We start from the raw sequence: 23,877 nt of genomic DNA on the forward strand, positions 1-23,877 counted from the left end.
AGAGCTTGTGTCAGGATTGGAAATGGAGAGAGTGAGTGGTTCGAGGTAAAGGTGGGACTTCATCAAGGATGCGTCATGTCGCCCTGGCTGTTCAACTTATACATGGATGGGGTAGTGCGAGAGGTAAATGCAAGGGTAGTGGGTCATGAATTGGAGATGGTTAAAGAAAATGGAGAAAAGTGGGAGGTGAGCCAGCTGTTGTTTGTGGACGACACTGCGCTTGTAGCAGGATCGGAGGAGGGATTGAGGAAACTAGTGACAGAGTTTGGGAGAGTATGTGATAGAAGAAAGTTGAAGATAAATGAGGGTAAAAGTAAGGTGATGAGATGTACAAGGGGTGAAAGTGGCAGTAGACTGGAAGTGAGCATTAACCCCTTCCATACGGTGCCGCACACGTAGGCGTCATGGACTTAGATCTCGGTGGCAGCAGCCAATGCCAGCCGTACGACGTGTCGTAATAATACTCGCATCATAAAATATAGTCACCGCTTATATCGATCGTTCTCTCTTCACCCGTGAATTTTGATAACCATAGAAAATGCGATTACAAAAGAATTAGAAAGAATGTCATTATGGAGGAGCGACTACAATAAATATAATCAAGACGCCGATATGGCAGCCTCGCAAATACACTCGCTCCCCATGACGCCTACGTGTGCGGCACCGTATGGAAGGGGTTAAGGGAGAGCGACCTGAGGAAGTGGATAGTTTTATGTACTTGGGTGCAAATGTGGCAGGAAAAGGTGGAATGAAGGTGGAGGTAGAATGTAGATTGAGAGAAGCGAGTAAATGCCTTGGTGGATTAAAAAGTGTAATGAGGAATAGACATTTGGGAATGGATGCAAAGAGGAGACTGTATGAAGGAGTGATTGTGCCAACAGTACTGTATGAGGCAGAAACATGGAACATAAAAGAGGAAGAGAGAAGGAGTTTGAATGTGTTTGAGATGAGGTGTCTGAGAAGTATGATGGGGGTTACTAGGCTAGATAGAGTGAGAAATGAGGAGGTGAGGAGAAGAACGGGGGTGGAAAGGGAGTTAGAAGATTTCTCCCCGTCTTCTCCTTTTATGCATGGGGGGACGGAGAGGGGGGTCCCCAATTTAATGAAGCAGCCTTGCTGTGGATGTGCTGTGTCTTGCGACACTGCTTCTGACCCAGGGCAGTGGACAAGGTGCAGGGATGACCCGTCATCCAGGAGGTGGTAAGATAAGAGGGAGGGTGGAGGTGTGTGGAGTGTATTCAGGGATGAAATGGGTGGGAATATTTTTATGCCTTTATCTTTTTGGCTACCTTCCTTGTAAGGGAGAAAAAGCCTTGGTATATGTATGTATGTATATTATTCCAGCCTGGGCTATATTGCATTCTAAGTTATTCCAAATATTTATGCATCTGTATAGATATTTATTGTTTCAATTTGTTCTAATGACCTCTTAAAGCTCTCCCACCTTTATCAAGGGAACTTTTCTGTTAATGAGGCCTTTCTCCTCAAGCAACCTTAGAAATATAATCAGGTCATCTCTTTCTCTTCATTTTTTCGATATTAGCAGGTAGTGCTTTTAGTCTCTCCTTGTATGGCTTATCTGCCAGGCTGGGAACCAGTTTGGTTGCTGCCCTTTGTGTCCTCTCAATCTTGCTTGTAGTTTTCACTCTGTATAGGGAATCAATCTGTTGCCTCTGGTCTCTCTTACAGAAGACCCATTGCCTCCAAGAGACCAGCAACAGCCTCCAGGCAGAACCATAAGTAGCTTAGAAAAGTGATATTGTGTCGTCGTAGTATGAGGTGGTCTGTGTCTTCTGTGTGGTAGTTGCATCTGGAGCAGTCTATTCTGTGTGGGTACTGTTTTAATACTGAAAGGTATCCTAGTGCAGGCTTGCTAGTGTGGTTCATGTTTGGTGTGGGAGGATTTTCTTTGTGGGGCTTATGGCCAGAGGTTGTTGTTGTATTCATTTTGCTGGTCTTTCTTGAAGGGCTTGTTTAGTTATCTGAGTATGGATGTTTTGTGTGGTATGTTGTGGTAGATAGTGATATGCAACTCTTGAATTTTGTTGGTGGTGCTTGTGAGATGTAATGTGAAGGGTGTTGTTTAGGGTTCTGGTATAGAATTGTGTTCCCGTCATTTTCACATGATGTTCCATTTGGAGGATTTTGGTTTCTGTATGTAGGTATCCTACAAGGGTGGTTTTGGGGCATCTTGTTATTACTTTTAGTGCTCTATTCTGCAGTGTTTGTAAATTGTGTACAGTTTGCTGAATGTTAAGAACCATGCTATAGAGGCATATTCTAGGGGGGTTCCTGTGATCTGCTTATAGATGGTTATCAGAGTTTCTTTCTTTTTGTCCAAAGCTAGCGATAGTTTTCAATAGGTTAGTTTCTTGTTGATATTTGCTGTTAGAGTTGTGACTGGGCTGAATGTTATACAAGTATCAAATGTTAGACCCAGAATTTTTGGGTTCCTTTCCATTGGAAGTGTTTGGCCATTTAAGCTTGTTATTTATATATATATATATATATAATTTTTTTTTTTTTTTTTTTTTTTTTTTTTTTTTTTTTTTTCAGAAAATTTTGAAAGTAATGAAAAGATGTTTTGGAAAGAAATTGAAAAGTGCAGCTAGAGAAATGATAATGGAAGAGAAGGCAGTGAGAGGAAGGTGGGCAGAATATATTAGGGAAGGAAGATAGGGAGGGAAAGGTAGTTGCAGTGGGAAGCACTAAGAAAATGAGAGTAATGAGTGAGGAAAATGGAGGAGAAATAGGGAAAGATGAAATGAAAGCAGCTGTTAAGATGATGAGAGCAAGTAAGGCACCTGGGTTGGATGGATGCCGTACAGAAAGTCTGAAAAAAGGAATTACAGTTACGGTGGACTGGCTGGTGAGGTTATTTAATGTTTAAGACAGGGTAGAGTGCCGGAGGACTGGAGGAGTGCCTGTATAGTTCCACTTTACAAGGGAAAGGGGGACAAGTGTGAGTGAAGTAGTTTCAGAGGGTTCAGCTTGTTGAGTGTAGTTGGGAAGGCTTATGGAGGATCTTGATTGAGAGGATTAGGAGAGGAACAGAGGGAGTAATTGGTGAGGAACAGTGTGGGTTTAGGACAGGTAGAGGTTGTGTAGATCAGATTTTTGTGGTAAGACAGATATGTGAGGAAGCTATAGGAAAAGGTAAGGATGTTTTTTGGGCTTTACGGATTTGGAAAAGGCTCAAGACAGGGTAGACAGGAAGGCACTGTGCGAGGTATTGCAGATATATTGGATAGGAGGAAAGCTGTTAAGAGAAGTCGAGAGTTTTTACGAGAGTAGCAGAGCTTGTGTTAGGATCAGAAATGGAGAGAGTGAATGGTTTGAGGTAACTCCAATTTAGCCAGTCTCTCTTCATTTGACAAGTTCGAAAGTACTGGAGCCATTTTTGTGGTTGCTCTCTGGATTCTTTCAATTTTCTTTACATTCTTTTTGGTACTGGGTGACCAATATGTCATTGCATATTCTAGTCTAGACCTTATCAGTTTGACTAATATTTTTTCATAATTTCTTTGTCCAAGTAGGTAAATGTAATTTTTATTGATCTTAAGCAAGTTATAGGATTCTCCAACAACTTTGTTTATCACAGGACAAATAGTTTGAGATAATTACTCCCAGATCTTTTTCAGATCCCACTTTCTTTACCTCCTTAGTTCCAATTTTATATTGTCCTGATATTCTATTTTTACTTTTTCTGAACTCCATTATGCTACACTTTTTAATGTTGAAGTCCACTTCCCATTTCTGACTCCACTTCCAAATGTTATTCAGGTCATCCTGTAGTGATTTGCAATCCGTTTCGGTTTTTACTTTCCTTAACAATGTAGTGTCATCTGCAAAGAAGCTCATGTAACATTCAACACCATTATCCATGTCATTCACATAGATAGCAAGCATTATTGGAGCTAATACAGATCCTTGCAGAACTCCACTAATCATCTCCCTCCAACCTGAATATTTTTCTTTAAGTACTACTCTCATCTTTCTACCATTCAGGAAGTTCTCCATAGAGTTTAGCAGGTTGCCTTGTATCCCTCCTATGTTTTCCAATTTTTTAAAATTATTTTTTGTGTGGTACCTTGTCGAAAGTGTTTTGTAAGTCCAAGAAAGCACAATTAGCCCATCCATCCCTTTCTTGTATTATATCTATTAGTCTTGAGTAAAAACAGATTAAATTTGTGGTATTGGGGATTTGGCTGCACGTTGTTATGGCAAAGTAGCATGCATGCAGTTGATACTTTAGTGTCTATATGGGGAACCCCTACAGACCAGAGCCACACATCATTTTGTCTGTGATAGAGGAGGACTCTGCTCACAGAGAAATGATGAAACTTTTATCATACTGCTACTATCCTTCTGTTATGCTCACCCCCAACCCCTTGTTGCTGTCCTGTACCATTTCTCTGAATTTCATTTCCTTGTTTCGCCTAGCCTGTGGTGGGGGGAAAAGAATACTGCCACCAAGTATGTCCACTTGCATCGTAAGAGGCGAGAAATATGGGACGGGGATTGGGACCAGGCATCCTTCTCCCCGTAGCCCCACAGGGGACATTCCTAAAAAAAAAAAGTAAAGGCATAAGAGGGTCTAGGAGTTTTCCATCCAGCACCCTAAGGTTTGGGTCTTTTAATGTGCGAGGATGTGGTACAGATGAGAGTAAAAGGGAAGAGATAGGTAGCATGTTTGTGAGAAGAAAAATGGATGTGTTGGCCTTAAGTGAATCTAAGTTGAGAGGGAAGGGGGAATGTGAGGTTGGAAGGTATTCAGGAGTGAAGAGAGGGAGAGAAGGGGTGGCTATACTAGTAAGTGAAGAGATAGGTAAATGTGTAGTGTAGTGGAAGGAGGTTTCTTCAAGGATAATGTGGATGAAGGTGAAAGTGGGAAAGGAGATGTGGGTTTTTGTAAGTGCATATGGGCCTGGTAGTGAGAAGAAAGTAGAAGAAAGGGAGGCTTCTTGGACAGATTTAAATGAGTGCATAGAGGGATTAGGGAGAAATGTCACTGTAATAGTACAAGGAGACCTTAATGCTAGGGTAGGAAATGAACCAATTGACAGAGTGGTTGGGAAATGTGGAGTTCCAGGAAAGAATCGTAGTGGAGAGTTGATGGTGGAGATGTGTCTAGGAAGAGAATGGGTGAAGGGTAGGATTCCTTGGCTAACCACTTCCCTTACAAGGGAGAAAAGGCCTCTAGTATGGGTGGGAGGGGTTTCTATGCCTTTTTCTTTTTGGCTACTCCCCATGTAGGGGGAAAAAGCCTTTGGTATATCTATGTAGTATATATATATATATATATATATATGTCTGTAAATATATGTGGATTATATAAAACCTATGTATTACAGGTACAATGCATGGTAGTAACAGATGTAGCAGCAAGAGGAATTGATATTCCACTATTGGACAATGTTATAAACTACAATTTTCCTGCTAAATCCAAGTTATTTGTTCATCGTGTTGGTAAGATATTGGCTGTATATGATGTTATTTATTAGAAATAAGCTTGTGTATGTAATAGCTGCATAAGTTATGTACAGTCAGTACTTGGAGAATTTAGAGGTACACTTCTGGACAACACTCATACAGCTTCTGTCTGTTAGAGACAGTTATCTTCTACCAATAACTGCCCTTCTGCATTGCCCATCACTTGAGCAGTGAGTGGGGACAGGATGACCCTTCATCCTTGAGTGCAGAGATGGGAGGGGTAGATGAATGAGTTTTATTTTTTTATGAAGTGAGTACATGGTTTTGACAGCCTTGTAACATGTAGTCATTATTATGAAACAAATTACTCATTGCAGTGAATTCTTTCAAATAATCAGTCTCTCCCAATCCAGGATATAAGTTTTTATGTGGTTATGACTAATTTAGATGTTCTACTGGCAGAACGGTTGCATGAGGGACTTGTGATTTTTGGGGCCCCCAGATTGAATCTTAATGACTGCTAGATTTGATTATATGTAGTCAATACAGTAGAGACTTTTGGAGTGTCCCTACAGACCAGAGTTATACATCATTTGTCTATGTTAGAATGTAAGATCTCTACCTATAAAGGAGTACTGATACCTTTGTACTATTGCCGTCCACTCCTTTTGTGTTGTTCCCTTGAACCTACCCTTTCCCACCTCTATGACTCTTCCTCTTCATGATATATGTATGTTGTAGGTGACTGAATGATAATAGGTGAGTGCTGAAAGATACAAAGATAGGACACTATGAGTATAGCTCCCTTCCTGTATAATATAACTAGGTAAAATACACTGTATTTTCATCCTATGAAAAATCAAGGTGTGGGAGTTGGACTCATAACCAGGACCATAGGAATTGGGTCATTAAATGTGCATGGATGTGGTATAGATGAAAGTAAATGAAAATATATTGGCAGTATGTTTGTGAAAAGAAAAGTGGATATGTTAGCATTGAAAATAAATTGAAAAAAAAAAATTGAGTTTGACAGTGTGGTGGATAGGGTGTCAGGAGTGACAAGGGGATGAGGGAGGTAAGTAGTTCTTCTAGTAAGTTATGAGATAGGTTAGTAGACGATGAAGTGGAGGGAAGTGTCTTAAAGGCTGATATGGACAAAGGTGAAATTGGGATGGGAGATTTGGGTTTTTGTGAATGCATACAGTCCTGATAGTGAAAAATGTGAAGAGAGGGACACTTTTTGGAGTTATGTAAATAAGAGTTTACAGAGTTTTGTGAGGAATGTAAATGTGGTGTTAGTGGATCTCAGTGCCAGAGTAGGAAATGAGCCAATAGATGTAGTATGACTGGAACAAATCTAATCTTGGCAGGAGCTATGTGGGGTAGGGGGTGTGGCTGCATTGGGGCTTACTTTGGGGAATGGAATTGATGTGAGAGTGAAGCAATGTTCCCTTCAGCGAATGCTCCCCGTAGTTGATAAGAACAGCCTCAGCAAAGTCTGTCATTTTGGGCTGTTGCATCAGATTTCCTTTTCTGCATGAGGGGAGGGAGAGGGGGTTGCCAATTTAATGAAGCAGCCTTGCTGTGGATGTGCTGTGTCTTGTGACTCTGCTTCTGACCCAGGGCAGTGGGCAAGATTCAGGGATGAGTGGATGACCCATCATCCAGGAGGTGTCAAGAGGGAGGGAACAGGGTGGATGGGAGTGGAGTATGTTAGGGATGGAATGGGTGGGAGTGGTTTTTATGATTGTTTTTTGGCTACCTCCCTTATAAGGGGGAAAAAATATCACAAAGTAATGTCGTAGCACATATGTAAAATAATACTAATGACCCACTTTCGGAGAAGAATAGGCAAAAGTAAAAAGATCCGTATATTTTGATCATTAACTGTGATCCTCTTCAGCAGATGTGATTACAGAGTGGAGAAAAGCATGTATTTATAAAAAAAAGTAGTGAGGTAGGCAGGTAGGGGACGGGGGCTCAAGTCATGTGTCCGGTGCTACGTGGACATTGGTGGATTTTGTCCGCTGTTAATGAAGAGGGTACCAGTCTGTTTATAGCTAAGGAAGGTATACAATCTGGTGACCATTGGCCATAGGAAATATTATAATTTTCCTAATTATAATATTTCCTATGGCCAATGGTCACCAGATTGTATAACTTCCTTAGGTATAAAAAGACTGCTACCCTCTTCATTAACAGTGGACAAAATCCACCAATGTCAACGTAGCGCCGAACACGTGACCTAAGCCCCCGTCCCCTACCTCACTACTTTTATGTAAATACATGCTTTTCTCCACTCTGTAATCACATCTGCTGAAGAGGATCACATTTAGTGATTGAAATATATGGATCTTTTTACTTTTGCCTATTCTTCTCCAAAAGTGGGTCATTAGTATTACCTTTGATATAGTATGTGTGCATCAGATCTCTAAATTGTCTTATTTTTATGACTCATTCTGATTTTACACACATATAGAACTTCATGGTTAACCCCTTCCATATGGTGCCGCACACGTAGGCGTCATGAGGAGCAAGTGGATTCGCGACGCTGCCATATCAGCGTCTTGATTATATTTATTGTAGTCGCCCCTGTGTTTTTACATTCTCCCAAATGCGCCCTCAATCCCATTCTCTGTGGTTTTCAAAATTCGCAGGTGAAAGAGAGAACGATCGATATAAGCGGTGACTATATTTTATGATGCGAGTATTATTACGACACGTCATACGGCTGGCATTGGCTGCTGCCTGCGATATTTAAGTCCCGTACTGAAGTGGTTAAGGTTCGGTTTGATTTTCCTTCTTTGAATTAGTGAATTTTGGTACAGGATTATCTCATTGGATAATAGTGTTAGGGTTTTTTGAAGCTCATCTTCCACTTCTGGGGTATTGTCTGCATATTATTGTTGGGCCAAAAGCTGCTCAATAGCATGCAGTTGATACTTTAGGATTTATATGGAGCACCCCTATGGATCGGAGGAGGGATTGAGGAAGTTGGTGACAGAGTTTGGGAGAGTGTGTGATAGAAGAAAGTTGAAGATAAATGTGAGTAAAAGTAAGGTGATGAGATGTTCAAGGGGTGAAAGTGGCAGCAGACTGGAAGTGAGCATTAAGGGAGAGCGACTGGAGGAAGTGGATAGTTTTAGATACTTGGGTGCAAATGTGGCAGGAAAAGGTGGAGTGGAGGTGGAGGTAGAATGTAGATTGAAGAAATGAGGAGGTGAGGAGGAGAACAGTGGTGGAAAGGGAGTTGGGAGATAGGGTTGATGAAAGAGTATTAGGATGGTTTGGACACATGGAAAGAATGAGTGAAGAAAGACTAGTAAAAGAGGTATGGAAGGCAGATGTGGATAGAGTGAACATTAAGGGACGTCCTAGGATGAGGTGGATGGATAGGGTGAAGGGGGCTTTGGGGAAGAGGGGAATGTGTGTAGAGGAAGGACGGGAGAGGACAGAAGACAGGTGAATGGAGAGTGGTTGTATATGGATGATGTTGTGATGCATGAGGTGAAGTGGGCGGGGGATGTGGGGTGAGGTAGTACAGGTACTCCTCGTTTAACGACCTACTCGGTTAACGACAATTCGGAGTAACGACGGGCTTTATGACGTCGTTTAACGTAAATCTCCCGAAGTTACGACGTCGTGTACGATAATTAAGTTGGCTGAGGCAAATTTGTATGATGTTATAATTGAACTTGTACGGTGGATATTAGCTGTGAGGTAAAGTGTTCTGAAGCTTAGGTCTACATTACCATCCTGCAAGCTGCAAAAACTACCTGGGGTACAGTGTATACCAGTAGTGGTAAATTTTTAGTTTCGACCATGGACGCAATATAACAGAAAATTAATTATTAATTTTGTCAATTATAATGTATCAACGTAATATGCAATTCTGTGAGCGGAAATGAAAAAAAAATGCTAAAACAGATTTCGTAAGTAACGAAGTCATGTCGGACGAATGGTACACCATGTTTGTTATGATAGATATAATAAATCATTACCTGCAAATTAAATGTCATCCGTCTCGTCGTCTTCGTGAGAGACGTTGGCAGACGACAAGATGGCGTCCCGAGCTATGCTACCGACTTCATTCATTAGCATATTTTCTTGTAGCAAGGTATATTTTACTTTCATTTCCGCCCACAAAATTGCATATTACGTTGATACATTTTAATTTACAAAATTAATAATTAAATTTCTATTGCTATATTGAGCCCATGGTCGAAACTAAAAAAATACCCCGGTATTCAATATGGAATGTCAGCATACGCGGATTTGGTCATATACGGTAATTTTAGGAACCTAACCACCGTAAATAAACAGTAAATAAAGCTTTAATGTACTGTATAAAAGAGGGAAAATACACGAAAATAAAGATACATGTATTGCTGGACATTGTACATACAGTACATGTACGTATATGTATACACTTTCGCTTAACGACCAATTCGGTTAACGACGGCGCGCTGGTCCCAATTGTTGTCGTTAAACGAGTACCTGTATGTGTGAGAAAAATTTGACGCAGCCCGAAGGGATTTCTCCCCGTCTTCTCTTTTTATGCATAGGGGGACGGAGAGGGGGGGTCGGCGATTTAATGAAGCGGCCTTACTGTGGATGTGCTGTGTCTTGTGACACTGCTTCTGACCCAGGGCAGTGGACAAGGTGCAGGGATGACCCGTCATCCAGGAGGTGCTAAGATGGGAGGGAGGGTGGAGGTGTGTGGAGTGTATTCAGGGATGGAATGGGTGGGAATGTTTTTATGCTTTTTCCTTTTTGGCTACCTCCCTTGTAAGGGGGAAAAAACCTTGGTAAATGTATGTATGTGTGTGCCCCTATGGACCAGAGTCACCCATCATTTTGTCTGTGATAAAGGAAATCTCTATTGGTAGAGAAATATTGCTACTTTATTGTACTGCGACTGACCTTCTGTTATGCTGTCCTCCCACCCTTAACCCCTTCCATACGGTGCCGCACACGTAGGCGTCATGGACTTAGATCTCGGTGGCAGCAACCAATGCCAGCCGTACGACGTGTCGTAATAATACTCGCATCATAAAATATAGTCACCGCTTATATCGATCGTTCTCTCTTCACCCATGAATTTTGATAACCATAGAAAATGCGATTACAAAAGAATTAGAAAGAATGACATTATGGAGGGGTGACTACAATAAATATAATCAAGACGCCGATATGGCAGCCTCGCGAATACACTCGCTCCCCATGACGCCTACGTGTGCGGCACCGTATGGAAGGGGTTAATACTCTCCTGTACCACTTCTGAATATTCATTTCCGTTTTTGCTGAACCTTGTTGTAGGGAAAAAAGAATACTTCCACTGAGTATTCTCACTTGAGTCATAAAAGGTGACAAAGAGGGATGGGGATTAGGACTAGGTATCCTACTCTCTGTAGCCCCAAAGGGACATAAAAAAAATCATAAGAGGGTTTGGGAGGAGTTTTCAACAAGAACCCTAAGGTTTGGTTCTTTTCATGTTCATGGATATGGTACAGATGAGAGTAAAAGGGAAGAGATAGGCAGTATATTTGTGAGAAGAAAGATGGATGTGTTGGCATTGAGTGAAACTAAATTGAAAGTTGAGGGGCAGGTTTGAGTTTGGGAGTGTAGGGTGTTAGGAGTGAAGAGTAGAAAACAGAGAGAAGGGGTGGCTATTCTAGTAAGTGAAGAGATAGGCAAGCGTGTTTTGAAGTGTGGGGAGAAATATCAGTGTATTGGTATTGGGAGAACTCAATGCTAGGGTAGGAGATGAACCAATAGGCAGATTGGTTGGGAAGTGTGGAGTTCCAGGAAAAAATTGTAGTGGAGATATGATATGTGTCTAGAGAGTTAATAATATCAAATACACTGTTTAGGAAGAAAGTCAAGCACAAGTACACATGGGAGAGGGTGGTGGATGGAAGGGTGATAGGGCTTTAATGGACTATATAGTGGTAACCAGGAGAAGAGTAGGAAAAGTGTTGGATGTATATGTTCTTAGGGGAGAATGAGGGAATATGAGATAATTTTTTTGTGTAAGGCAAGTTTAGAGTTGAGATTAGATGGAAAAAGAGGAAAAGGACAGAAGGTAAGTAGGTGCTTAGAGTAAACTGCTAAAATGAGGAAGAAAAGGAGTACAAGAAGCTGAAAGAAGAGTAGAAGGGAGTGAAGGATAGAATAAAACTAGGAGTGGAGGTGGAGGAGGAATGGGAATATTTCAGAGAGGGAGTCACAAGATGTGCAAAGATGGTGTGTAGAACAAGGCAGATGGGAGGAAATAAAAGGTAGTGAGTGGTGGGATGATGAAGCAAAGAAAGTTGTAGAAGATAAGAAACAAGCATTCACAGATTGGTTACAAAATAGGATGAAAGAATCATATGAAAAGTACAAAGAAAAGAGCAGGGAAGTAAAGCATAAGATAAGGCAAAGAGGAGAGCAGATGCAAAATGGGCTAAGAGTATGATGAAAAAAATGAAAGTAATGAAAAGATGATTTGGAAGGAAATTAAGAGAGGAAGAAGGGGTAAATCAAGTAGAAAAGGTAAAAGGTGCAGATGGAGAGATGATAATGGAAGAGATGGCAGTAAGAGAAAGATGGGTAGAGTATTTTAGGGAGTTGATAAATATGGAGGAGGATAGGGAGGGAAAGGTAGTTGCAGTGGGAAGTGCTAAGAAAATGACAGTGATGAATGAGGAAAATGGAGGAGAAATAAGGAAAGATGACGAGAAAGTAGTTATAAAAATGATGAGAGCAGGTAAGGCACCTGGGTTGGATGGGTGTCATAAGGACTGTCTATAAAATGGAGGTACAGTGATGGTGGACTGGCTTATGAGGTTGTTTAATGTTTATTTAAAAAAGGGTAGAGTGCCAGAGGACTGGAGGAGTGCTTGTATAGTTCCACTTTACAAGGAAAAGGGTACAAGTGTGATTGTAGTAGTTTTAGAGGGGTCAGTTTGTTGAATGTAGTTGGGAAAGCTTGTGTGAGGGTTTTGATTGAGAGGATTAGGAGAGGAAGAGAGGGAGTAATTGGTGAGGAAGAGTGTGAGTTTGGGACAGGTAGGGGTTGTGTGGATCAGATTTTTGTGCGAAGGCAGTTATGTGAGAAAGTTTTAGGAAAAGGTAAGGAGGTTTTTCGTCCCTTTATGGATTTGGAAAATGCTTATGACAGGTTAGACAGGAAGGCACTGTGGGAGGTATTGCAGATATATGGGATAGAGAAAAATTGTTAAGAGTAAAGAGTTTTTACGAAAGTAGGAGAGCCCTTGTTAAAATCAGAAATCGAGAGAGTGAATGTTTGAGGTAAAAGTGGGACTTCGCCAGGGATGCATTATGTTGCCTTAGCTGTTCAATTAATACATGGATGGGGTGGTGTGAGAGGTAAGCACAAGGGTAAAGGGCTGGGGATTGCAGATGGTCAAAGAAAATTGAGAAAATTGGGAGATAAACCAGTTGTTGTTTGCTGACAACACTGTGCTTGTAGCAGGATTAGAGAAGGGTTTAAGGAAGTTAGTGACAATTTGGGAAGGTGTGCAAAAGAAGTAAGTTGAAGATAAATGTGGGTAAAAGTAAGGTAAAGAGATGTAAAATGGGAAAATGTGACAGCAAACTGGAAGTGAGTATTAAGGGAGAGAGACTGGAGGAAGTGGATAATTTTAGATACTTGGGTGTGAATGTGGCAGGAAAGGGAGGAGTGGGGGTGGAGGTAAAATGCAGATTGAGAGAAGCAAGTAGATGCCTTGGGGGATTAAAAAGCTTAATGAAAAATAGACAATTGGGAATAGATGCTATGAGGAGATTGTATGAAGGAGTGATTGTGGCAACAGCACTGTACGGAGCAGAAACATAGAACATATGAGAGGAAAAGAGGAGGAGTTTGTGTTTGAGATGAGGTGACTGAGAAGTATGGTAGGGGTTACTAGGCTAGATAGAGTGAGAAATGAGGAGGTGAGGAGGAGAACGGTGTGGAAAGGAAGTTAGGAGATAGGGTTGATGAAAGAATATTGGGATGGTTTGGACACATGGAAAGTTTGAGCGAAGAAAGACTAGTAAAAGAGGTGTGGAAGGAGTGAATGTGATGGTACAACGAAGGATGAGATGGATGGGGTAAAAGGGGCATTGGGAAAGAGGAGAATGTCTGTTGAGGAAGGATTGGAGAAGACAGAAGATAATGGTTGTGTATGGATGATGCTGAGATGAATGGAGAGGAGTGGGTGAGAGATGGGGGGGTGAGGGAGTATGTGTGAATGATAAATTGATGCAGCCCAAAGGGATTTCTCCCTATCTCTTTTTCTGCAATAGGAGATGGAGAGGGGGAGTTGCCAATTAAATGAAGCAGCCTTGTTGTGGATATGGTGTGTGTTGCTGCACAGCTTTTGACCCAGGGTAGTGGGTGAGATGCAGGGATGACCTGTCATCCAGGAAGTGCCAAGAAATGAGGGAGAGAGGGGGTGAATGAGGGTGGAGTATGTGGGGATGGATGGGTGGAGTGGATTTTATGCCTTTGTTTTTGGCTACCTCCCTTGTAAGGGGAAAAAAGCCTTTGGTATATGTATATATGTATAACCTTTCTAGTCCATGTTTACATCATGTGAATCACATACTCTTCATTGACCCACAATAAATTTTCCTCTCATCAAGGTCGTGTTGCACGTGCTGGGCGGTGTGGTGTAGCATATTCACTTATAGCTCCAGATGAATATCCCTATCTTCTAGACCTTCACCTCTTTCTCTCAAAGAGCATCAGGTAAATGCATAACTAGGTATTTGTTAATTTGAAATTAAGGGAGGAGGAAACCTGATATTATCAGGCATAAGGAGGGACCTTTGATAGGGGCCTGCACAAAGTAGTTATGAAAGATTTATGTATGTCAGAAAGGAACATTTCCCCATCACTTATCTTCAGATCCTATCAGCACTCCCATTTCTGTCTGGATATGCATCCCCAAAAGGCTGAAACTCAGTGTCTGAAATGGCCTAAAATATAATTTTCAGCTTCAACTAGCTGTCCTCCAGGTTTTTCATGTAAGAAGAGCTGACAACTGGTAAGTGCTTTCTTCCTCTTCTTCGTACCAGACAGTGACATAGAAATATTTCCACATTAATACAACATAGAGACCCTTGTTAGTTCTCAGGTACAAAAAAGACTATACAGTTGTTCAACCTCTTTGAGAGTGTTCTCCCAATTTAACCTCTTCAGTACAGGCCAAAATCTCGCGGGCAGCTTTAGCTGCCGGACGTACGATGTGTCGTAATAATACTTGCATCATAAAATATAGTCACCGCTTATATCGATCATTCTCTCTTTCACCCGTGAATTTTGATAACCATAGAAAATGTGATGAAGACAGTTTAGAGAGTATGTCATTACGGAGGGGCAACTACAATAAATATAATCAAGACGCTGATATGGCAGCCTCACGTATCCACTTGCTCCTCATGCCGCCTACGTATGCGGCACCGTATGGAAGGGGTTAAGAACCAGAACTGTTCTGTTGTATGTAGATGACTTAATGATGTTAACTCAGGACAGTAAATACAAAATAGCAGCAAAGAACACCCAAGCCTACTTAAACAAAATGGTTACATGAAGGAATTGGCCAGTCAGGTGTGTTGATGCTGGGAAACCAATGGCCAGTCAGGTTCATAATTTTCATGAATCTGGGGCAGTGATATCATCAGTCTAGCCATGTCCCTTTTCAAAAGGATGGCTTTCATGGATTAAGAGATGATGATGAAATCTTGTGTAATTGCAGGTTTATTGAAGGCCTCATGAATTGAGAAAATCCTTTTTGTGTCTTGTGCCAATACTCATCTGGGGTATTGGCTACACATTGTTATGGCAAGTAGCATGCATGCAGTTGATACTTTAGGGTCTATATGGGGTGCCCCTATGGACCAGAGCCTCACATCATTTTGTCTGTGATAGAGGAGGACTCTGCTCACAGAGAAATTATGAAACTTTTATTATACTCCTGCCCCTCCTTTATGCTGTCCCCCAACCCCTTGTTGCTGTCCTGTACCATTTCTCTGAATTTTATTTCCTTGTTTCGCCTAGCCTGTGGTGGGGGGGAAAAGAATACTGCCACCAAGTAATTCCACTTGGATCATAAGAGGCGAGAAAAACGGGACAGGCATTGGGACCAGGCACCTTTCTCCCTGTAGCCCCACAGGGGATATTCGTAAAAGATAAGTAAAGGCATAAGAGGGTCTAGGAGTTTTCCAACCAGTACCAGTTTGGTTTTTTTAATGTGGTACAGATGAGAGTAAAAGGGAAGAGATAGGTAGTATGTTTGTGAGAAGAAAGATGGATGTGTTGGCCTTGAGTGAAACTAAGTTGAGAGGGAAGGGCGAGTTTGAGTTTGGGAGTGTAATTAGGAGGTATTCAGGAGTGAAGAGAGGGAGAGGGAGGGAAGGGGTGGATATACTAGTAAGTGAAGAGATAGGTAAACGTGTAGTGTAGTGAAAGGAGGTTTCCTCAATGATAATATGGATGAAGGTGAAACTGGGAAAGGAGATGTGGGTTTTTGTAAGTGCATATGGGTCTGGTAGTGAGAACAAAGTAGAAGAAAGGGAGGTTTTTTGGATAGATTTAAATGACTACTTAGAGGGATTAGGGAGGAACGTCAGTGTAGTAGTATTGGGAGACCTTAATGCTAGGGTAGGAAATGAACCAATTGACGGAGTGGTTGGGAAATGTGGAGTTTCAGGAAAGAATCATAGTGGAGAGTTGATGATGGAGATGTGTCTAGAGAGTTGATGATAGCAAATACAGTATTTCGGAAGAAAGTCAAGCATAAGCACACATAGGAGAGGGTGGTGGATAGAAGGGTGGTAGATAGAGTGTTAATGGACTATGTAGTGGTAGATAGGAGTATAATAGGAAGAATTAAGGATATACATGTGATAAGGGGAGATGGTGGGGGAATATCAGATCATTTTTTGATGAAAGGTAAGTTGAGAGTGGAGGATAGATGGAGAAAGAGGAAAAGGACCATAGGGAGTTGCTTAGAGTGAACTCTTTAAATGAAAAGGAAAAGGAGTACAAGAAGAAGCTGAGGGAGGAGTGGGAGGGAGTGAAGGATAGAGTAGGGCTAGGAGTGGAGGAAGAATGGGGATGGTTCAAGGAGCGAGTCACAAAGTGCAAAGATGGTGTGTGGAACAAGAAGGACAGGAGGAAATAGAAGGAAGGGTAGTGAATAGTGAGATGAGGAAACAAAGAAGGTTGTAGAAGATAAGAAGCGAGCTTTCACAGATTGGCTACAAAATAGGACAAGGAAGTCATATGAGAGGTACAAAGAAAAGAAAAGAGAAGTAAAGCACAAGGTAAAGGAGGCTAAGAGGAGAGCAGATGTGAAATGGGGTAGAGTATGACAGAAAATGTTGATGAAAGTAATAAAAAGATGTTTTAGAAAGAAATTAAGAGGAAGAGGAGGCGAATCAAGTAGAGAAGAAAAGGTAAAAGGTGTAGATGAAGAGATGATAATGGAAGAGAAGGCAGTAAGGGGAAGATGGGCAGAATATTTTAGGGAGTTGCTAAATGTGAAGGAGGATAGGGAAGGAAAGATAGTTACAGTGAGAAGCGCTAAGAAAATGAGAGTGATGAGTGAGGAAAATGGAGGAGAAATAAGGAAGGATGAAGTGAAGGCAGTTGTTAAGATGATGAGAGCAGGTAAGGCACCTGGTCTGGATGGGTGCCATGCAGAATGTCTAAAAAAAAAGGAGGTACCATGATGATGGACTGGCTGTTGAAGTTATTTAATGTTTGCTGGAGAGAGGGTAGTGCCAGAGGACTGGAGGAGTGCCTGTATAGTTCCACTTTACAAGGGAAAAGGGGACAAGTGTGAGTGTAGTACTTTCAGATGGATTAACTTGTTAAGTGTGGCTGGGAAGGTTTATGGGAGAATCTTGATTGAGAGAATTAGGAGAGGAACAGAGGGAGTGATTGACGAGGAGCAGTGTGGATTTAGGACAGAGGTTGCGTAGATCAAATTTTTGTGGTAAGACAGATATGTGAGAAAGCAATAGGAAAACGTAAGGATGTTTTTTTGGCTTTTATGGATCTGGAAAAGGCTTATGACAGGGTAGACAGGAAGGCACTGTGGGAGGTATTGCAGATATACGGGATAGAAGGAAAGCTTCTTGGAGCTGTCAAGAGTTTTTATGAGAGTAGTAGAGCATGTGTCATGATTAGAAATGGAGAGAGTGAGTGGTTCGAGGTAAAGGTGGGACTACGTCAGGGATGTGTTATGTCGCCCTGGCTGTTCAACTTGTACATGGATGGGGTAGTGCGAGAGGTAAATGCAAGGGTAGTGGGTCAGGGATTGGAGATGGTTAAAGAAAATGGAGAAAAGTGGGAGGTGAGCCAGCTGTCGTTTGTGGACGACACTGCGCTTGTGGCAGGATCGGAGGAAGGACTGAGGAAGTTGGTGACAGAGTTTGGGAGTGTGTGAAAGAAGTTGAAGATAAATGTGGGTAAAAGTAAGGTGAAGAGATGTACAAGGGGTGAAAGTGGCAGCAGACTGGAAGTGAGTATTAAGGGAGAGTGACTGGAGGAAGTGGATAGTTTTAGATACTTGGGTGCAAATGTGGCAGGAAAGGGTAGAGTGGAGATGGAGGTAGAATGTAGATTGAGAGAAGCGAGTAAATGCCTTGGTGAATTGAAAAGTGTTATGAGGAATAGACATTTGGGAATGGATGCTAAGAGGAGACTGTATGAAGGAGTGATTGTGCCAACAGCACTGTATGGGGCAGAAACATGGAACATAAGAGAGAAGGAGTTTGAATGTGTTTGTGATGAGGTGTCTGAGAAGTATGATAGGGGTTACTAGGCTAGATAGAGTGAGAAATGAGGAGGTGAGGAGGAGAACAGGGGTGGTAAGGGAGTTGGGAGATAGGGTGGATGAAAGAGTATTAGGATGGTTTGGACACATGGAAAGAATGAGTGAAGAAAAACTAGTAAAAGAGGTATAGAAGGCAGATGTGGAGGGAGTGAACATGAGGAGGCAGCCTAGGATGAGATGGATAGATGGAGTGAAAGGGGCTTTGGGGAAGAGGGGAATGTCTGTTGAGGAAGGACAGGAGAGGACAGAAGACAGGGGTGAATGGAGAATGGTTGTATATGGATGATGCTGTAATGCATAAGGTGGGATGGGGGGTGAGGCAGTATGTGTGAGCAAAATTTGACGCAGCCCGAAGGGATTTCTCCCCATCTCCTTTTCTGCATGAGGGGACGGAGAGGGGGGTCGCCGATTTAATGAAGCGGCCTTGCTGTGGATGTGCTGTGTCTTGCGACACTGCCTCTGACCCAGGGCAGTGGACAAAATGTAGGGATGACCCGTCATCCAAGAGGTGCCAATATAAGAGAGAGGGTGGAGGGGAGGGGAATGTAATCGGGATGGAATGGGTGGGAATGGTTTTTATGCCTTTTCCTTTTTGGCTACCTCCCTTGTAAGGGGGAAAAGCCTTTGGTATATGTATGTATGTATGTATGCTTGTACTATGTTTTCTACAATCATGGGACTTGTTAGAGTAGTATTGTGGCATGATATAGTATGCATTTTTGGTGTTCTATTCTGTAATACCTTGAAATAAACAATCCATTTTTCCTTTACCATCCTGGTGGCATAATTGGAAATATGTTGGTCTTGTATTTGCTTAGTTGTAAGTTCAAATCCTGCACTTCACTCTGATTCATCAGTGACTGTTACCTGCCCCTACAGGCAAAGGTGACATCTTCAGCCACAGTTACAAACCTCCTGGTGCTGGCTCCTCACCTTCACCTTTATTTCCATTAACATCTGTCCATCTGCACTGTTTACCTTTTCCTCTCTAGATGATTCACCCCCCCCCCCATCATCCCATTATTCTCTTTACTCTCTTCCAAAACATCTTTTTATTTCTTATATCTATCTATCTATACACCAAGGGCTTTTTCCCCTTTATATGGGAGGTAGAGATTAAGACATGAAGACCACAGGCCGACAGGAGATAATCCTACCAGGTTGCTGGTAAGAATAAGGGAAGTAGCTATGTCAGAGGCATGCACTTATTCCCACTCATTTCACTCCCCTCCAACATCCTTTTCTAGGCCTCCCAGCTCAGTGGTACAAGCATGCACATTTGATGACCCAGTTACTAGGGTTGTGGTAGGAGACCTGTACTATTTTACACCTACCCTCTCTATTCTTTGCCTTCCTTACCTTACAATTTGCATCTCTCAAGTACCTCTTATATGGTGTCCTTGCTCTATTTTGCAACCATACAAATATCTAAAACTCTTTGGAGTAGTCTTACCAGTAAAAGCCAGAAACTCTGGCCTAGGCTAACTCCCTTGTAAGGGGAAAAAAGCCCTTGGTATATATATATATATATATATATATATATGTAATTACCTAGTTGTATCATACAGGAAGAGAGCTATGCTTGTAGTGACCTGACTTTGTATCTTTCAGCTTCTAGTTTGTTCTTAAATTCTTGTATAGTTTTTGCACACTGTTGCCTCATACAATTTGTTCCGGATATCTACTACTCTGTGTGGGAAACTATTCTTTTTCCTTTTCAGATCTCTTCTATAATTATCCTTATTGAGTTTCTTTTCATGTACTCTACTTTTTCTTTTATCCCACTTTAATTAATATTCTCTGTCGAGGACTTCCATCCCTTTCATAATTCTGTAAATGGTCAGTAGATCTCCTCTTTCTCTTCTTTGTTCCAGAGTTGGTGTTTCAATTTGGACAATCTTTGTTCATATGTAAATTTAGAGAGTGTTGGTGCCATCTTTGTCATTGCTTTGTATTCTTTCTAATTTCTTTATATTCTTTTTTGTCCTGGGTGTCCATAATGTCACAGCGTACTCCAATCTTGATCTTATGAGTGTAACTAATATTTTCTTTACCATTCCCTCATCCAAGTAGTCAAAGGCCACTTTCATTGATCTTAGTAAATTGAAGGTGTCTCCTACTATTTTGTTGGTATGCTTGCCTGATGACATGTCTTTGCTTATAATTACTCCTTGGTCCCTTTCTGAGCTAACTTTTTCATTTCCTTTGTATGAATGTATGTCCCCTGTGGTGGGGGGAAAGAATACTGCCACCAAGTCTTCCCACTTGAGTTGTAAGAGGTGACAAAAATGGGACAGGGATTAGGACTAGGCGTCCTTCTCCCTGTAGCCCCAAAGGGGACCTTCCTAAAAGTAGTAATGGTGTGACAATATAGGAGTTTCCCACCCAGTACCCTAAGGTTTGGGTCTTTTAATGTTTGTGGATGTGGTACAGATGAGAGTAAAAGGGAAGAGATAGGCAGTATGTTTGTGAGAAGAAAGATAGATGTATTGGCATTGAATGAAACTAAGTTGAGAGGGAGGGGAAAGTGTGAGTTTGGAAGTGTAGTTGGGAAGTTCTCAGGAGTGAAGAGAGGATGAGGGAGAGAAGGGGTGACTATACTAGAAAGTGAAGAGATAGGTAAGCATGTAGTGGAGTGGAAAGAGGTTTCTTCAAGGTTAATGTGGATGAGGGTTAAACTGGGAAGATATATTTACCTAGTTGTATTATACGGGAAGGGAGCTATGCTAGTGGTGACCCGTCTTTGTATCTTTCAGCACAAAGTTTTTTCTTAAAATCTTGAATAGTGTTTGCACACACTGTTTCTTTGTCTAATTGTGGGAAACTTTTTTTTTTTCCAGATCTCCTCTGTAATTATCTTTTTTTAGTGTCTTTTCATGTCTTCTTGTTTTTCCATAGTCCCATTTCAATAAATCATTCTTATCTAAGATTTCCATTCCTTTCATAATTTTATAGATAGTAGGTCTCCTCTTTCCCTTCATTGTTCCAGAGTTGGTAATTCTAATTTGGACAGTCCTTGTTCATATGTCATTTTGGAAAGAATTGGTGCCAGTTTTGTTGTTGCTCTTTGTATTCTTTCTAATGTTTTTTATATTCTTTTTGGTACTGGGTGTCCATAGTGTTGCTGTGTACTCGAGTTTTGGTCTTATTAGTGTAAATAAATTTTTTTTACCATTTCCTTATCCAAATAGACAAATGCCACTTTTATTGACCTCAATAAATTGTAGGTTTCTCCAACTATTTTATTAATATGATTGTCCAGTGTCATGTCTTTGCTGATCATCACTCCAAGGTCTTTTTCCGAGTTTACTTTTTTCACCTCTTCTTCACCAATTTTGTAATCTTTCGATATTCTGTTTTTACTTTTTTTAAACTCCATTATACTACATTTCTTGATATTGAATTTCACTTCCCACTTTTGAGTCTATTTCCAGATCTTGTCCAAGTCTTGTTGTAATGAGTTGCAATCCTCCTCAGTTCCTACTATCTTTAGTATTTTTGCGTTGTCTGCAAAGAAATTCATATAATACTCTGCTCCTTCATCCATGTCATTTATGTATATGGCAAACATGATCAGGGCACGTACTGATACCTGCGGGACACCACTTATCATTTCTTCCCAATTTGAGAATTTATCTGAAGAAGAGGAGGAAGAGGAGGCGAATCAAGTAGAGAAGAAAAGGTAAAAGGTGCAGATGGAGAGATGATAATGGAAGAGAAGGCAGTAAGGGGAAGATGGGCACAATATTTTAGGGAGTTGCTAAATGTGAAGGAGGATAGGGAAGGAAAGATTGCTGCAGTGGGAAATGCGAAGAAAATGAGAGTGATGAATGAGGAGAAATAAGGAAGGATGAGGTGAAGGCAGTTGTTAAGATGATGAAAGCAGGTAAGGCACCTGGTCTGGATGGATGCCATGCGGAATGTCTGAAAAAGGGAGGTACAGTGATGGTGGATAGGTTGGTGAGGTTATTTAATGTTTGTTGGAGAGAGGGTAGATTGCCGGAGGACTGGAGGAGTGCCTGTATAGTTCCTCTTTACAAGGGAAAAGGGGACAAGTGTGAATGTAGTAGTTTCAGAGGGATTAGCTTGTTGAGTGTAGTTCGGAAGGCTTATGAGAGGATCTTGATTGAGAGGATTAGGAGAGGAACAGAAGGAGTAATTGGTGAGGAACAGTGTGGATTTAGGACAGGTAGAGGTTGTGTAGATCAGATTTTTGTGGTAAGACATATGTGAGAAAGCTATAGGAAAGGGGAAGGATGTTTTTTGGGCTTTTATGGATCTGGAAAAGGCTTATGATAGGGTAGACAGGAAGGCACTGTGGGAGGTTATGCAGATATACGGGATAGGAGGAAAGCTTCTAGGAGCTGTCAAGAGTTTTTATGAGAGTAGTAGAGCTTGTGTCAGGATTAGAAATGGAGAGAGTGAGTGGTTCGAGGTAAAGGTGGGACTTCATCAAGGATGCGTTATGTCGCCCTGGCTGTTCAACTTATACATGGATGGGGTGGTGCGAGAGGTAAATGCAAGGGTAGTGTGCAAGGGATTGGAGATGGTTAAAGAAAATGGAGAAAAGTGGGAGGTGAGCCAGCTGTTGTTTGTGGACGACACTGCGCTTGTGGCAGGATCGGAGGAGGGATTGAGGAAGCTGGTGGCAGAGTTTGGGAGAGTATGTGATAGAAGAAAGCTAAAGATAAATGTGGGTAAGAGTAAGGTGATGAGATGCACAAGGGGTGAAAGTGGCAGTAGACTGGAAGTGAGCATTAAGGGAGAGCGACTGGAGGAAGTGGATACTTTTAGATACTTGGGTGCAAATGTGGCAGGGAAAGGTGGAGTGAAAGTGGAGGTAGAATGTAGATTGAGAGAAGCGAGTAAATGCCTTGGTGGATTGAAGAGTGTAATGAGGAATAGACATTTGGGAATGGATGCTAAGAGGAGACTGTATGAAGGAGTGATTGTGCCAACAGCACTGTATGAGGCAGAAACATGGAACATAAGAGAAGAGAGAAGGAGTTTGAATGTGTTTGAGATGAGGTGTCTGAGAAGTATGATGGGGGTTACTAGGCTAGATAGAGTGAGAAATGAGGAGGTGAGGAGGAGAACAGGGGTAGAAAAGGAGCTGGGAGATAGGGTTGATGAAAGAATATTAGGATGGTTTGGACACATGGAAAGAATGAGTGAAGAAAGACTAGTAAAAGAGGTGTGGAAGGCAGATGTGGAGGGAGTGAACATGAGGGGACGTCCTAGGATGAGGTGGATGGATGGGGTGAAGGGGGCTTTGGGGAATGTCTGTTGAGGAAGGACGGGAGAGGACAGAAGACGGGTGAATGGAGAATGGTTGTATATGGATGATGTTGTGATTGCATGAGGTGGAATGGGCAGGTGGATGGGGGTGAGGTAGTATGTGTGAGCAAAATTTGATGCAGCACGAAGGGATTTCTCCCCGTCCTCTCATTTTATGCAATGGGGGGACGGAGAGGGGGGGTCGCCGATTTAATGAAGCGGCCTTGCTGTGGATGTGCTGTGTCTTGCGACGCTGCTTCTGACCCAGGGCAGTGGACAAGGTGCAGGGATGACCCGTCATTCAGGAGGTGCTAAGATAGAGGGAGGGTGG

General features: G+C 41.8%; 1 protein-coding gene across 4 annotated transcripts in view; it reads left to right on the forward strand.

Annotated features, from left to right (window-relative positions):
* The window catches only part of LOC143039903 (ATP-dependent RNA helicase DDX54-like), a 214,081-nt gene that overhangs the window by 114,189 nt on the left and 76,015 nt on the right, over window positions 1-23,877 (forward strand). For all 4 annotated transcript variants that reach the window (XM_076210246.1, XM_076210248.1, XM_076210244.1 and 1 more), the window contains 2 exons: window positions 5,355-5,469; window positions 14,068-14,173. In XM_076210246.1, coding sequence (XP_076066361.1) covers window positions 5,355-5,469; window positions 14,068-14,173 — 221 coding nt within the window. The remainder of the gene's footprint in view (window positions 1-5,354; window positions 5,470-14,067; window positions 14,174-23,877) is intronic.

Source organism: Oratosquilla oratoria, chromosome 27, assembly GCF_046742065.1.
Source record: "Oratosquilla oratoria isolate Oo_2021 chromosome 27, ASM4674206v1, whole genome shotgun sequence".
Classification (NCBI taxonomy): Eukaryota; Metazoa; Arthropoda; class Malacostraca; order Stomatopoda; family Squillidae; genus Oratosquilla; species Oratosquilla oratoria.